Source organism: Phalaenopsis equestris, unplaced genomic scaffold, assembly GCF_001263595.1.
Source record: "Phalaenopsis equestris unplaced genomic scaffold, ASM126359v1 Scaffold235810, whole genome shotgun sequence".
Classification (NCBI taxonomy): Eukaryota; Viridiplantae; Streptophyta; class Magnoliopsida; order Asparagales; family Orchidaceae; genus Phalaenopsis; species Phalaenopsis equestris.
In genome coordinates this window covers 1-18,139 of record NW_018253668.1, presented here as the reverse complement: position 1 = coordinate 18,139, position 18,139 = coordinate 1, and the positions used below count along the sequence as shown (strand labels likewise).

At 31.8% G+C, this 18,139-nt stretch overlaps 1 protein-coding gene across 1 annotated transcript; it reads left to right on the top strand.

The window, feature by feature from the left end:
- Positions 1–6,369: 6,369 nt before the first annotated feature.
- LOC110039197 lies at positions 6,370–12,023 on the top strand. Its single transcript, XM_020744184.1, has 3 exons — positions 6,370–6,476; positions 6,567–6,704; positions 11,642–12,023. Exons 1-3 carry the CDS (start codon positions 6,421–6,423, stop codon positions 11,757–11,759), a joined length of 312 nt encoding a protein of 103 aa, XP_020599843.1. The 5' UTR covers positions 6,370–6,420; the 3' UTR covers positions 11,760–12,023.
- The last annotated feature ends 6,116 nt before the right edge of the window (positions 12,024–18,139 follow it).

Below are 18,139 nucleotides of genomic sequence, written 5' to 3'. Positions count from 1 at the left end.
AAACTTTCATATTCAAAGATAACATTATTATGTTTTTTTAAAATCAAAGACAACTTGGCTTTAAAGCATCAAAGTGAAGTGTGTCTTAGATATGAAGTGCAAGGAAGGATTATTAATTGTTATTTTAATTATTTTATTTCATGAATGATAAAATTAATGTTAAATCTATTCAACTGATTATATTTCACTAGAGTGATTAATCAATGTGTTAGTGTTGCACTAGAGTTTATCGTACACTCTGGTTAATAAAAATTATGGACATAAATCTAATAATAGTTTTAGGTGAAAAACCCGAAAAGAGAAAAAAATTAAGGGGCTCGATCTAGTTGAAGTCCACAAAAACTGACAGTTACATGTACAATCAATTGTCTCACATGTGAGAAAGTGTTCATACAGCCTCTCAACTTGAAATATTGGTGGGCAGAAGAACTCTAATCGGTATGAGGTGAAAAACCCAAAAAGGGAAAACAATTACGGGGCTTGATCTTGTTGAAGTTCACTACAAACTGACAATTACATGTACAATCAATTGTCTCACATGTGAGGAGGTGTTAATACAACCTATCAACTTGAAATATTGGTAAGCGGAAGAACTGTAATCGGTATGTTTTCCCAGTAGCATATATCGTCCGTCCAATTTTGCACAATCCTGATTTCTGGGCTCACAATCCATGTAAAAAAGAAAAGCATTTTCCGTTATTTAAAAACACGCACAATGCCGAATCAATCTACGTGAAATACCAGGCTCCTGCCGACTCGGGTTCAAGGCTGCGTCATATGTGTAATATCCATTAAGTAGTGCTTCCGTTGTCGGCGACTAAAGCATTCCAATTACATATAATGTGCGTTAAGTGGTGTGCTGATAAATATTCTATCACATCAAACTACCACTTAATTCTCATGTGTTTCCTATTTATATGTCTAACTCATGATGAAGTATATTATAGATTTTAATATTTTCAGACGATAAAAGTTGGCGTCGTCCAAAATTAGTGGAGAACTGATACGACATCAACAAATCCATCATCTATCACAAATCTCGAGGCATGACAGATCCCAGGGCGATCTTTTGAGCAAGAAATATTAAAATTTTGATTGAAACTCATCAATTGCTCTGATTTCAGTAAACATACAGTTAAACTGATCGACTCGATGAGATGATCCCAACGGTACCAAAATCAGTTCGATCCGAGCTAATTCAAACCCCAATCACTTGTGAAAGCCTTCTTGACATATTTCGAATGTCAAACAAATTCCGAACTTGGACAAGCTTATAGTCGAATCAGGTGTCTTGTCAAGTTGAATCCAAATAGCCTAAGATCGTCCGATTTTGACATCATTAATGCACTCGAATATCCATGAGACGACGTCCGATCAGAGGGATCTTTTTGGGTGGTTTGATCATAGCGATATGAATTTCTTATTTGCAACCCATGCTCTATAAATGGAGTCCTTACCCCTTTTTGCGAGGGAATCTAGAGCTTGAAGCATGAGAAAAGTGACATTTGGAGGAGCGGAAGTCCAACATCACATATGCACTGATAATCCAGTGAAAGCCTCTTGCTCCTTCAGTCATTGATCGTTGTCAACCACTGACCACCAACACTTACCGATCTCTAACTACTCCTTATGACAAAGCACCGTACGAAGCAATCTAGGAAGCGACACATAATCCTTGGCGTCGTGCCGACCCTGAAGACGGTGCATTGAAGACTCGACTATATTTCCTTCTTGCAACTGCTCCCTATCGCGGGGCCACAAGTCCTTTCGCGCACCGCATTGTTACTTGAGAGGTTGTTTAACACGTACGAAGCAATCTAGGAAGTGACACATGATCCTTTGGCTGCTGGATTGGTGGGAGCTCTATCAAGCAGTGTGGGCAACGACTGTCGAGTCTTGAATAAGGGCTACATAATCTCCAGATGAGACTCCATTCTGCATATTCGGCCTTCCACAGAGGGATTTGAGGCTCCATTGCTAGTAGGGTAGTGCTTTCTAGGGTGGGAAGATATGGAGGCCTAACGCCCTTGGCTCTATGATTTCCCCTGAAATGATGGGTGTTGGAGTGGGATACTTCATTGTTGCGAGTGTTGCATCTGGTGGCCATGTAGAGAGACTCGCTAGTACTTCAAGTGTGGTATTGCTTGGGTTCCCATCGGTGGAGTTCGACTGATGTGTGCAGAAGAATTTATGGCGATAGACTAATTAATTAACGTCTTGGCGTTGCATGAGAACCCATTACGTACTCAGGTAATAGAAATGATGGACAAGAACACCAGAATGTTTTTACGTGGAATGTTCGAAAAAGGAGAAAACCATAATGCTTGACCCAATTAAAAGAATCTATTATAAACTGAAGATTATATGTACAAACTCTTATTCCACAAGCGGAAAAGAGTTACACTGCCTCTCAAGTTATAACGTTGGTACTCGGAAGGAATTGTTGCCCCGCGGCAGGGAACTATCACGAGGAGCAATTCGGGCTTCAATGCACAGTCTTCATATTATCTAGGTTGAAAATAAGGAAAGAATTCATCACTTTGATCGTACGGTTCAGAGAGATCTCTCTGATCAGACGACGTTCGATGAACATTTCAGCACCTTAATGACGTCACAATTAGGTGTTCTTGGACTCTTTAGATTTTTATTGTCGAGAAACTCGATTCGAATATAAGTTTGGGAAGTTTAGAATTCATTTAACGTTCCAAATATGTCTAGAAAGTTTTCGAAAATGATTTAATCAGTTGATTGAGTCTTGATTTGGCTCGAATTAGATCAATTTAGCTACCTTTGGGTCAATCTCGTCAAACTGGTCAATTTGACTGTAAGTTTGTGAAATCGGAACTCTTGATGACTTTTAATTGAGATATTTCTTTGGGAAAAGATTGCCCCGAGATTTGTCATACCTCGAGATTCACCTTGGATGTTCACTTTTTAAAATAAAATATTAATAAAAATAAACTAAAAATATTTTGATATAAATATTTTAAAATAAATTATTAAATAGAAATTATATTTAAATGTGCAGTGAAAAAATGTTATTGAACTATTCATCACCGATTATTTATTTATATATTAAATCTTGAATTTTATTTTTAATTTATGTAATTATTTAAATAATAAATAACGTGTGACTTATTTGAGTGTCATACGCTCAACGTATCAGCCGACGTTTGAATGGTGATGATAACATACAATAATAGTAAAATGATTTATTATGAATAAAATACAATGTTTTTTTTTGGAATAAAAAAATTGAATATTAGATTAAGGGTCCGTTTGGGACAGCTTATAAGTGTGGGCGACGTATTCAAAACGCCGCCGTATCGTTTGGTTCGCGAGTTTCGTCAGCTTATCCGAAACTGCATTTTGATTTTTACGCTAAACGCTGGCCTTCAAGATAAGCAGTTTATCTTGAAACGCACAAACTACCCCAAACGGATCCTAACTTGTCCCCATATTAAATTCTAATCAAAATAGAAATTTGCATGCATACCACACCATTCTTGTGTATTTATGTATCTAACGACCAAAATTTGATATTTAGACAATACTTTGGTGATGCTCTTAAAGGTTTGAGCAGCATGCATGTAAATATGAATGTTTGGGTGTTAGATTTGTAAATAGATAAGAATTGCGTGATATGTATTTAAATGCTCAAAAAATAAAAATATTTTAGCATATCATCAAATTTATATTAAATGATGTCAATAACTTATTTTTGATGTGAAGGTTCCCAAGTAAATAAATTACTGCTCACTATGTCTTAAAAGAAGAAAACAGAAGTGACATCAATCTCATTAAATATAATTTTTATTTATATTTTAATTTAATTCTAGAGCACAAAAAGACCCTAATTTCTTGAAAAATACCTTTAAAATTTTTATTTTTATTTTTTTTACATAGTGCACAATTCTTATGTGTTTGCATATTTAACATCTAAATTTTTATATCTATATTTATAACACGGTGGCATAAATTTATGCATGAAAATGTATATTTTATTAAAAAAAAAAAAAGTAAATGTGGTATATTTGATGTGATATTAAATATTTAAATGCTATATATGTAAATATGATATTTTAAGTGGTAGATATGCAGATACATATAAATAATGCTTCTATTTTACGCCCATAATGAGCTATGAATCAAGCAAATGTGAGAGTTTAATTAGAAGAACACAGGTCTCGTGGATTTAGATGATTGAATCAACTTCAATGTACTTTGGGATCTATAATATCCAAAATGTCCGGATGGGTTGCTCATATAAATTCTGTAATATGCCAAGAAATCATGCTAAGCTGGTCAATAGCCAGCTATCAAATTTGTCCAACAATATTCAAAAGACAATTAATTAAGAGCTATCATCATTAATAATCGATCTATTTGTTCAATTCTCCTTTCGAGTAATGCTCATTTTAAGCTCTCATAAAAAAAACAATGGTTTCGTCAATAGGTGCGAAATCAAGTTAAGTTTAAGTTGGGCAATTGGCACTCTTAAAAATTCTCGTTGTTCAACAAAGCATCTTCAACGTGTGCTAATAACTTAGGCTTCCCTTGAAGGAGTTTCATCGTCCAACAAAGCACCTTTAAAACCCATGTCCGCGGAATGAAGGTTGTGATATACGATCTAAAACGACAAAAAATTGTTGTTCTTAAGAAGCAAGTTTGGGAGATGTCTTGGAGATGTAGATTCACAAAATAAAATTGTTTCCATTTGTAGATGTTTATTATAATAGAACGAAAATTCAATATCCATTCAAAAGGAAGCCACACTTTCCTTGACTAGATATCTCTTCTTCACTTCTACTTTTAGGCTAAGCAATCTTATATGAAATCAAAATACTCATCCAATCAAATGCGAACTTTGATGTAATTTTTAATTTAAGAATTTTTAGAATTAAATTCACTATCATCCAACTTTTAAAGTTCAACATAGTGATCAAATTGCATTTCAAAGTTTTTTGGACAGTGACTGAAAAGTTAAAAAATCTTCAAATCCATGTAGTTAAAATCAAGCATTTCAATGAGAAAAATATAATGAGTATATGATTACTCAATTTTGAAGTCATTATTAAATTTAAATGTCATAAAATATATATAATGAAAAAAAAATCATAATGACCCATTTTCTAGAGTGTGAAGGTGTTTTACCAATTTTTTTAAATAAAAATGCTATTATAAAAAAAGTTATAAATAAGACTACGTTCCCTAAATGATAGGAGAGAAAATATACCAAACTTAACACCCATGATCATTACGAACAAATATTGTTATCTTACTGGATTATTGTCATCCAACCATCATCACCTAATCACCATTATCCAACCACCATTGTCTGATCATCATTGTTTAACTAATATAGCCTTCTGATTGTTTCTTAAATGCTATTGTTCGATCATTGCTACTGAATAAACCAAAACATCATGGAATTTATTGTATTGTTTTATAATCTTGCCTTCTCAAATAAAAGAGAAGAAAGCAACCTCAGGAAGTATTAGCACAAAATGAATTCAAAGACACCAAGACCACAAAATCCTAAAATATCAGGATGGAAGATTTTGGAACCATAGGAGAATATTAATTCATAAATTTTTGAGACACTTAGTCAAAACATTGGGGGTCCATTCTAAATTGCAATTAGTGATGTGAAATATCCTATAATTTTAAATATAATAATATGACAATGAAGGAGAGTTATGAATTGATTCATAAATTTTTGAGACACTTAGTCAAAACATTGAGGGTCCATCCTAAATTGCAATTAGTGATATGAAATATCATATAATTTTAAATTTAATAATATGACAATGAAGGAGAGTTATGAATTGTTATATGATAATATAGTGGATCGGTTAAGATGGACCCAAGGTCACGTGGTTGGTTGGTCTGATGTCAAGTCAAACCCACCCTTATCCACATGGTTTATGTCCTTTTGGCAATCTATTTTCTTGATTATTCGTGTAATTAAAATTGTTGTGGCAAGATGAACATTTGGGCAATGATTCCACATCATTTGAATCCTAAAAATAACTTTTTTTTTTTTTTTGAATATGTAGTGTATTTCAGTTGAGTCCTTTTCGTATTTTGAAGATCAAGAAGACCATCCCAAGTTAAAATTTAGGGGCATTTACAGAAGTATCACATAATTCTTAAGGATTTACACATGGAACACTTAAAGATTTGATCTTTACATTTAGAACATCTTGGCGGTGTGAACTCATGCATAAAAAGATTTATTTGACTTTTTAAAAAGTTAGTAAAGTGATTTTTTTATTACTGCAATGTTAAATATTAAAGTTTAGGAATTGGGAGAGGTGAAAACATAAGAATTGTGTGTTGTGGTTGAAAATGTTCCGCTTATGAGAGTCAGAAATAGGAGTTCATCAGGCACAAGAGAGATCTGGAAAACAGAGACTGATGAGGCTTCTCGGCAAACATGTGTTTCCAAGGCAGATTGTTCTTCTGGCTTCCGGGTACCTTCTCTTCTCTCGATTCGACCAGTTTCTGATTCAAATTCAAAAACTCTTATCTTTATTTAACTAAAATAAAGAATCTAAACACAGGCTTCTGTTCCTGTGTGCGACTACTTACGATGTCCACAGATCCATCAAAAACAATGAGAAACCGCCAACAAAGGAGCAGATCGATGCGCTGCAATCTTACGTCGATTCCAAGCGCTCAATTCCTCCCGACCGAGAGAGGTTTTAGATCGTAATCACTTTTTACTTTTTCTTTTTTCTTTCTTCTTCTGTTGATCTTATTGTTACGACGAGCTTTTATCAGCTCTGTTTGTTCGTCGAATCATTAGCTTCTACAGTAAATGGCTCTGTTTTATAAGCAAATGCCCCAAAAAGGGGAACAACTTTCGGTCGCCTGCATGATGTTTGATGATATTACGAACCAAAGCTTTCTGAAACAGTCAGAATGCTTTACAAAAGTAAAGGGAAATGAATCATGGCACAATGTTGTGTTTTGATTTCATAGGGGATTTTATAAATGAATTGGCTGTCTCAATAACTTCACAATTAAGTGAGCTTAGTGTCACAGACAAACAACTCGCAAGTCACTCGTGCGGTTTTAATATTTTTCCTTAGAAATATATCGGCCTAACACTTACAAAGCTTGGACTTGAAAACACAAAACTCTATAGAAAAGTAGTAAGGAGAAGTTATTGAAAAAAGGAACACTTCACTAAAGAATGAGAGATTATACACTTGGTTGCTTAGAAATCTTGGATGGATACAATTGAGGGGGAATGACTTTTACTTATAGTCTCTTCCAAGCCTTAGGGAACCTTCTATATTACATTAGAATAGACTAACTTCTAGATAATTCTACATTGCCCTTTTATATGTACATGATTCTAAATTTTTTCTAAGCTATCCTAGAATTCTCTTGAAGCTTGCTACTTTTAACATATTTCTAAAATTATGTGAAACCTTTTAGAATTCGTTAAATTATTCTCCTACTTTTTACTTTTTTTTCTAGAATCTTTTTTTTCCATGACCAAAAGGATGTGGCTCATCATTGCTTGAGATGGCGGTGCGTGACATTAGACTCGCTAGATTTCTCTTGTTGAGACGCCCGATTTAACTGTAGTTTTGTCAAATTTGGAGTTCATCTGATAATTAAATTGATGATTTAAAGCCTCCAAATATATTTTAATAGCCTGATCTGCACTTGATTGAACTCAAATTGAAACAATTTTTTACTAGACGATTAGTTTGACTATAAACTTGCTAAAATTGGGCCCTCAGATTTTTAATTTGAATTTGAAATGTTAATTGTTCAAAAAACATCTCGAGATTCATGCAAAATAAAAATTTGTTCATGATTTATCAAATATTTTTATTATTTAAATCTATTTTACACTTGAGCCCTTTCCTTCTTAAAAGAAAAAAGATGAAAAAAATGGCAAAACTCTTAAAAAAAATCATTAAATGGCTCAAACTATTTGAAATATATGAGTGCTCATAAACATTATATTAGAACATAGAACATAATAAAAATGTAGCCCTCAAAATAATAAAATTTTGACATGACTATCTAAGAATGGAAAAATCCTATGAAACCATGTCTTGTATATAAGCAAAAATCTACCTACACCAATGCTGATTAAACCATTAAATGAAGCTAATTACTAGTGGCTTGGTGTTGCCTCCCTTTAAAATGACTTTGACCTCCCATGGAGTTGCCATCATGCCAACTTGGACCTAAAGACACGACTCAAATATATATTTAACTTAAGATTAATATGCTTAGTATAACCTCAAACTCTTTAAACATAATTTGAATCATTTACATGCACACCACATAATTTTTATAAGCATAGATATCTAAAACCTAAACTTTCATATTTACTCAAATATTTGACATCATATCAAAAATATCACTATCAATTTGAAAAGTGAAATAGACATTTTCATGCATATATATATTTAATGATGAAGTGTTATAAGCATGCATATCAAAGTTTAGATGTGTTAATGCATAAGAATTGTGGTTACTTATGCAAATTGCTCATAAAATGCAAATAAAACAATCGAAAACTTTTTTCTTGTCTGGTGGTGAAGTGTAATGTATCGTGTCAAACATTTTTAATCAGATAAACACTAAATATACATATTTTTCAATGATCATATATGTTTCGTTGACGAGCTACTCAGCAACACAAACATGGCACTAAGCTATCTATTTGTCAGGATTGGTTGCGAAACTTGTCTTTTAATCAAGCTACCAAATCCCAATTGACGGAATCATTATATATAAGGTAACAAATAGTTGCCAATTACAATCATTAAGTTAAAGACACTTATAACTATTTATGTTGGTGGTATGCTAAAAGACTTGAAAAGATGGAATCATGAAAATTTTACCAGATTCATTATCAATTTTTCTCGAAGTTTGTTTGAATAAACTTCGTTTGCATGTCTTTATTGGATCTTCATTTAGAGCATATTGAAGCACTATAGAGGGAGGTAGGCAAGACAGCTTTGACTCCGAATGCGAGAGCATAACGAGTAGACTACAACGTAGTAGTCCGGCAACGAATATCCATCTACTACATAAGTGCAAAAAAATTAGCCTGACTACAAATCATTCATTAAATCCTTAAAGTTGGTGGACATTTACAAATACATAAATACTGTAATATTAATAACTTTCCTAAAAGATAGTGTTAATCTTTAAGCAATATAGTTCACTTTATTTCTCGATTAGTTTATTAAATTCCTTAAATTTAGGTAGATGAGAAAGAGTATTTATAATTATGATGGGTCCTAAACATAAGGGCTTGAAGATGCTCAAATCTGATATTTTCCTTGAGAGTGCTCCAACTCCAGGCATGTGAAGCGACAACAATGATAGCTGTTTTTTTTATTTTCTGGAAATCTGGAAGACAAGCTCGACATATTAGGATGCTCAAATGATGCAATTCAGACAGTTATGATAAAAGCAAAACACACACTGTGGAAGCTTTCATATTGATATGATATGTAAATTTTTAATTTGTATATTTGTTTTTGAATTTATGATAATATGCTATTATCATTGATACGCCTCCAACAAATTTCCATTATCTGACGCGAATATGATGGCATGACACGAATCTGGAGACAATCTTTTGATTTTCTTTTCAGATTTTTCACAAAAAAAAATTCTTGGTATTTTCTCTTGTTACATTTTCATTATCTGTGTGCTTAATGAAATTTTATACAATGTTGAGATGTTAAATTATTACTCTATTGCCACAATTTTTTTGGTATACAACATTAGCGATGTTTTCACGAGCTATATCAAATTATTATGTGTTAGAATATTCACTATTATATAGTGAGGGATTAATGTCTTAGTTTTATAAAAAATATTGGTGCACATACATGAACTTGAAAAAAAAAATTTAAAAATTTTTTTACAAGATTTAACCCAAATGAAATGGCATAATGTATATATATGTTCATAAAAACTTGCTCTTTCCCAAAACTTAAAAGATATTATATAAATAGTGGGGGTAACAATGATATTAAAGAAATGACATCAGTTGTAATAGCTAAACAACATGCTCAGGAGACAATTGTCATATCACAATGGTTGAAAGATTGTGGTAGGGTGATGACAATCATGTGGTGGTGGATAGAAGACTAATTGGGAGATGATAGTTTGAGGATGGCATTCAAAAAAATGATGGTCAAGTGGTATCGATTAAATGATTGTGTTAACTGTTTATGTCGATTATTCTCTAAATTATTTTACATATATAAACTTGCTCTAATTTCAGCTCTAGGACCCTTTTCATGTGAAGACCGAGTCTATTTATAATTTTTTAGAGTGACATTTTAGTATTTTTGTCAAAGCTACATACCCAGTCAATCATTCTATACTAATTCATTTGATCATAAGTTATCCATTCAACATTTAAATGTCTTAGTGATGTCGAGATTTAGTAATGTTTAAGCTTATTTGATTCATATCATCAAGACTCCGGAAACAATCGTAAGAATATAAGATTCAAACATCATTTAACACTTCAATCAATATATGTAAATTTACGGTAGTACTTTAAGCCCTTGATTTGGGCCTATTTAAACATAAATTGGACAAAATTTGGTTTTATTATATTCATCTCATTATGATATTTACTTCAATTAGAAAATTGCTAAAGTATAGTTTGGATGATTCTTAATTTAATTCTAAATTTTTTTAAATTTAAACATTTCATCAATTGTCATGCTTGATCAAGCCAACTTTCAAATAATATGTTTCTTATTAAATTAATATAATTCGCTTCAAGTTTTAAAGTTTGTTGGAGGAATATTTCTTAAATTCATTAATCCCATGAAAAATGAGATTTTATAATTTTTAATTTTATTTATTTAAAGGGGCATTTACATATGTACCGCAGCCAATTACTATGCATTATTAATCTAACACCTAAGCCTGACTTTTTACACTTATACCATCTAAACCTAGGGCTGTCAAAAAAGCTTGTTGTTCGCGAACAGTTCGTGTTCGGTTCGTCAATGAGTTTGTGTTCGATTCATTCGATAAATAAACGAGACGAACATGAACAAATTTTTTTCGTTCGATTAGTTTAACGAACTAAACACGAACAATGATGCGTTCGTTCGTGTTCGAATCGTTATTGTTTGAAGTATAAAATAATTTAAAATAATTATATATAAAAAATTTATAATATTTAAAAAAATTAAATTTGATAAATTTAATATATAATAGATTAATAATAATAATATATTAATATACTATATTAGTAATATATTAATGTAGATATTATATTTTTATATAATATAAGTTATATAATTAATATTATATATTATTTTTATATATTAATATTGGGGTTGTCAGTTCGTCGTCTGCGAACAGCTCGTGTTCGGCTCGTGTTCAATTCATTCGTTAAGAAAAGAACACGAACAGTGACTTCACGAACAATTTCGAAAATAAACTTATTTCAAACAAACTAATCGAACACGAACACAAACTCTGTTCCTTCGTGTTTGGTTCGTTTACACCCCTAGCTACAGTTATATTTATTTGTTATATTCATAAATTGTTATTCAACTTTTTTTCTTTTAACAGTCAACGCATAAAGGTTCTGACTTTGATCAACAATTCTGCTTTTTAGGTATTTTTCAGAGACAAGTTGGTGCCGACAACTTTTTACTATTTTTGTAATGGAAGGCTTTCTTTTTGTTTTAAATATTTACATATACCATTTATGTCCTATGTATTTTTATATGTAACACCTAAATTTACAATTTTATTGAGTTAAAACTTATCTATAGATGACAAAATAGTTTTAATTTTTAGAAATTAAAAAGATGAACTGTTTAATCTACTTTGAGATTCTTTATTTTTGATATGCCACAAACAAATTTCAAAATTCGACACGGATCTTTAGGTTTGATGTGGATCACGAGACACATTTTTAGCGAAAGATAATCAAATTTTGATAAAATGTCATTTAATATTTCTATTTCAACGAACTTATTGTCAAACTGACTGGCTTAATAAAACGAACTTAACGATATTGAAATTGGTCAATCCGAGTCAGATCAAGCCAAATAAAATCATTTTGGAGGTTTCAATTGCCTAATTGGAAGGTCAAATGGATGTTAAATATGAGATGATTTAGTCAAATCGAGTGTTTCATTGAGATGAATCAAATGAGTCCAAGATCGCTTAATTCTGACATCATTAAGACAATCAAACATCCATCAAATGTTGTCTGATCAATGAGATCTCTCTTTGGCATCCGATCAAGTGTGTTTTGGATTCCAGTCTTTATTTGTAATTTTAGCTCTATAAATGGACCCTCAAGCCTAGGGCTATCAAAACGGCTCGTTGTTTGCGAACAACTCGTGTTCGGCTCGTTCGCTAAGTTAACGAGCCAAACACGAACAACACGAACAACACAAACAAATATTTGTTCGTTCGTGTTCGGCTCGTTTTGGCTCGAAATACTACTAACCGATTATATATATATATATATATATCTTTGATGAGCAATATTTTTAAAAAAATTAGTTGACTAAAAGGCTACAAAGATTTATAATCAATTAAAAATATTAATGAAGAAAATAGAATAAAAACTATTAAATTAAATTCAAATGATGTTTTAAATATTGCCCCAATCCTTAACATCTTATGGCTATAGGATTAGATTTGTCAAAACGAATATTTATTCGTGAACGGCTCGTGTTCGGCTCGCTAAGCAAACGAGCCGAACACGAACACAATTTTTTAGCTCGAAATATAAATGAGCGGAACACGAGCTGAGCCTGGGCTCGCTCGTGTTCGGCTCGTTTAAACCTCTAGTTATACATAAAAAGGCCAAAGGGCCGGGGAGACAACAGAGCCTACAGGAGTGGAAGCTGCAGCCCAGCCTCATGCATCGCCGCCTTTCAGCTTCCACTGCTGCCTTTCGATGCCCGCCGCAACCATTTGACCACCACAGCTGCCTCCGTCGTCGTCGCAATCTTCGGTCGTCGTCGTCACAATCTAAGGTCGTTGTCGTAGTCCTCAGACCACCGCCGCCTTCTTCCGGCAACCTTAGCCTTCTGGCCGCTGCCGCCGCCTTCCGGTCATCGCCGCTTTTGGCTTCCTCCTCTCTCTCAGGCTGCCGCCTTTCGATTGTTGTTGTCTCAAAACCCTATCACCGTCTCAAGTCTGCATTGCCGCCCGCTCCCTACAACGGGTTCATCAGTTTGCAGAAGTTGTAATCTGATTAATTGTGTAACTCTTTCTCACCTATGAGACAAGTGGTTGCACCTGTAATCATCAACTCATAGTGAAACATTTCAACTATGCAAGACTCATTTTTTTCTCTTTTGGGTTATCCATATAAAAACTTCCAGTGTTGTCACTGTTTTCTTATTTCTAATATGAATGTGGGTTGAATTTCTATACAACGTTAAGACGAAAATTATTTATTCTACCGCACAAATCTCCTAGCACACATTAATTTTATTATTAGTTAATATGTTTTAAGTTCGAATATTAAAACGTAAAATGTATATTGAGTGATTTGTTTATAAATGCATTTTTTTTTTTTTTTGAAAAATCGATGTAAGGGAGGACAATATTAAGAAAAAATATTAAATACGAATAATGAATACTCATATGTGCGCTCAACCAAGTACGGTGAAGTGCACAGTGAACACTACTATACTCCGCAATGTAGATCAGAAAAAGAGAGAGAGCGAGCATGAGGAGACCGTGCTAGCCCGACTGTACCTGCTGCTGTTCATGTGGATAGCTGGACTGCCTCCACATCTACTCCCTTTTCTATTGGAAAACTGCCTAAAAAAGCTACATTTTCAATGCCTTTTACAATTGCCAGTCCATCGCTCTCATCAGTGTCAGCCACACACACACACATGCACACAAAAGAGATAGAGAGCGGCAGAGAGTGAGAGACAAGAGAGAGAGGTAATGCGGGGCGGCATCATAGAAAGGGAGAAAATTTTAGCTGTTCTATTGTTTAGGTTTGCAGTTTGCTCTTTTGATAGAAGGGCGGCAATGTCAGGTACTGAATTTTCTAGTACTGATTTTTCTAGTTTTTACTAAGAAAAAAAAAAAAAACTATGCAAGTGTGTGCTAATCATTCTTGTCTACTTACCTTTAATCTGTAAACTAATAGCTAGTCATCTTATTTTATATCTGAGCTTGGCGAATGGCGAATGGCCGCCATCACAGCCATCAGTTGCGGGTTTGGTCCGCCCATTTGCCTGACCGAAGCCCAGCCCGCTTCAAGGCTGCTCGACGAGGACCGTGTAAGCCCAGCCCGCTTCAAGGCTGCTCGACGAGGACCCTGTCGGAACACGTCAATGAGAATTCTACTTATTTCATCTTCCTTTTTTGGTATTTAAACTAAAGAAGGTTTACATTCATGGCACTCGATTCTTGTGTATTTAAACATCTAACACCTACGTGTAGTTCAATTCACACACGCCCATCACCTTAATTACTTATACATACAGAGATGTATTTCACTTGTTTTTTAATTTAAAATGATGATATTTTTGATGTCTTATAACAGATTCGTGTGATATAAACATAAAGAGCAAAATTTAAGTTTTAGTTATGTAAATTTATTTGATTAATATAGATTAGAATTAAATAAAATCATACTAAGATTGAAAATTACATTTTATTTGGAATGAATTTGACATAATGTCCTTTAATGATGATTTCGATACCTTTATTAAAAGATTATTTCTGAGATTGAAAATTACATTTTATTTGGAATGAATTTGATTTCGATACCTTAATTATATTTTGATTTATAAAAAAATTTAAATAATAATGACTACCATCATCCCATGATTTTGTGTTGATGTTGTGATTGTTGTTGTTGTTATTGCTCTCTATCTTCAAAGTTTTGTGAACTTGATCCTTCTTAACTACCCCATCTCAAGCAATGCGAAAGCTAGATCCCCAATCCATCAAACTATGAGTGTTATGATCCCATTTCTTAAATCTTGATAACCGACAATTCGAGGGTGTTGACAATTCCAAAAGTTTGATGAGATATAATTAGAGAAGTGAAACACCAAGTAACAAAAAATAGACAACAATTTGAGTATGCCACCAATTTCAAAAAATAGGAAACATGAGGAGAGGAAGAATACACAAAACATACGAACTTATCTCCTTTTTTTATTTCTTTTTTTCCATGTCTCCATTGAGGATTATTTATAGAATAAAAAATATTGATTCACTAACATTAATTTTTAATTAATTAACTATATTAATCAATATAAATGCAAAATTACTAATCTCTTATTCTCAATTACATAACCGACATAGAACACTCATGAACTTTTACGAACCTCTAAAAAAAGTGAAAAATCATCACTTTTTTCTCCTAATTAAAGACCTCTTAAATTTGAGACTCAACATGATATTTTACATTAGTTATCACTCTTTAGCTCTTTGTCTTAAAAAGGTTGAAACTCTGAGCTTCTATAGATTTAAATTACCCAAGATAATTTATATTTGGTTGCTAAACCCAAAGATGATTCATATTTTGGTTCTAAAATCTCCAAATTAAATTATTTTAATTTTCATTTTGGCTTTGTGTACTTGACTTAAAAAGAGTTATCCTTAAGCCACCATCAACTTAAAAATAATTTCTCTTAGCTAATATTGTATTCAACATCTTATTAGTTAGTAAAAGAGATTTAAAAATTGTAGTAATTATTAAGTAATGGCTGCAAATTTGTGGTTAATGACTGTTGTAACTATTATTTGTGCTTCTCTTTGGTCCAACCTTGTTTCCTATAACCAGGTTGATGAGCATTATAATCATGTCACAAGGATCAGTATAGCTCCATTAGCATTTTAAGCAAATTTCTGAACTCGAGTCGAGTTCTTTTGAAGTAGAAGGGATCTAATGCAACTAACTATATTAAGTTTACATTATTACACCATCTTTACTTTTATATCATAATAATTGCTTAATAAAATTAAACACTACTTAGTTCCTTAGTTAATCATCTTTCTCTTATTATGTGGCTTGTATTAGACAATGATGAAGCTTACTGTTTCAGTATTTTCAGTCACAACTTCTCCTTAGTCTCGATTCTTTACATTAGTTTTCTTATCAAATTGCTTACTAGTGTTAATTTTAATTGCATTATATACATTTTTACGATGTTTTAAATGTTTTCGAAAATATTGTCTTAAGAAAGTATATATTTTTAATTATATTAAGGGCATTTACATACATACAACACAATTCTTATATATTCACATATTACCTAACACGTAAACTTTCATATTAAATACATACCAATCAAATCTTCAATATTACATAATAAATATCACTATTGCTAGCTTCTTAAAAGTGAAATACATATTTTCATGCATAAAATCTATCAGAAAAAGTGCTATAAATACAAATATTAAACTTTCGATGTTAAATATGTAAATAAATAAAAATAATGTGATATTTATGCTTACAATTGTATGAGAGCCTTAAATGAATGATCTTAGAACTATATTAAAAATAATCTATTTAATGAACAATCTCAAACTATGAATACTTGTAAGAAGAAATTAGAGGCTAAGCTTTCAATTGTAAGCTTCTCATGAACTTAGATTTCATCATTTATATACTAAAATTCTAATAAAATAAGCTGATTTTATCAACTTTGAATGAAAAAGTTGAGGTTGCTTTTAAAATTGATAATTTATGCCCCACTAAAATAAAAATCCCTACCATCCCTAATGAAAATGTATTTATGTCCAAAAGGGATAACCTCTATTATTGGCTTGCATGATTTTATTGGTTTAGCTGCAAAAGTTGATATGGACCACCAATATTTCTTTTATTAATATCACATTTTTATATTCTATAAAAAGAAATTACATATATCATGTAGTGTGCGTGTGCGACAACCCAAACCTTTTTGACCTATTGGTCTCACAATTTTACCGTGTTGGTTTAACTTCCGAGGAGGTCACCCATCCTAAAAGAGTTTCTATTGAAATTCTACAGTCATACCAAAAGAGAGCTTGATGTTTAAGAGTCGGCTTCAATTTACTTATGTCTGACAAAGTGGGGGTGAACATTCAGTCGATTTTGATGGATTGATTTAAGAATTGATCAAATCAATTATAACCAAAATAAAAAATCTAAGTGATTGAACCAATTAAAACTTTGATTAAAGCGATAGACCAAACAAAAGTTTTAATTCGATTTAAATGGTTCATTTATGATAAATCAAAATTTAGTGGTTACTTCAGGTCCAATTATAACAAAAAAAAACTACATTTCATGCTTGCATAATGTCAATTTAATTTGATAAATCCTCCATTAAATTTGGATTTTTTTATTTAAAAGAAATTAAAATCAGGCCAATAATCAAAAACTAAAAATTGAGATTTTAAAAATAAAAAAACTGAAATTCAACTTTGAGGCTAAATTGAATGAATTAAATTCATTCAATTTAATTCAATTTTTTATTTTTATATAATAATGCACCCTCATAATCATAAACATATCTTGAATTTTAAAAATATATTATGTCAATAATTTAAAACATCTATTCTCTTTTATTTGAAAATATCTCACTCAAATAATTTAATAGCTAATTATTTATTATATTTTTACTTTCTTTATTCCACTCTATTTACCTATGAATTATTTAAGCTCTATTTTTCCTTTTTTTTTTTTTTAACAACATAATCTATCTTCGTCACTTCAAGCTAAGAAACCTAAAATAGCATGCGGCTATTACGTACAATCATTTTATATTTATTTAATTTACATAATTCTTATAATTATATTTTAAAAAAAGTAATTATAATATTATAATTTCATATCTAACGCATATTTATGTCACGTGTCAACATATCATGTGTCCCCATCAGTTGCATCTCAGCATGTTGTGAATCACATTCATTTTTTGTGATGTGCAAAAATTTGGATTTAAAATTGGGGAAATTGACATTCATACCACCTAATTCTTATGTATTAACATGTCTAACGCCCATAATTTAATATTTATAATCAAAACATCTTATTTCATAAATCTATGCATGAAACATTGCGTTTCACTACTTGAAATATTATGAATGTGATATTTTTGATGTGATATTAAAGATTCGAGTGATA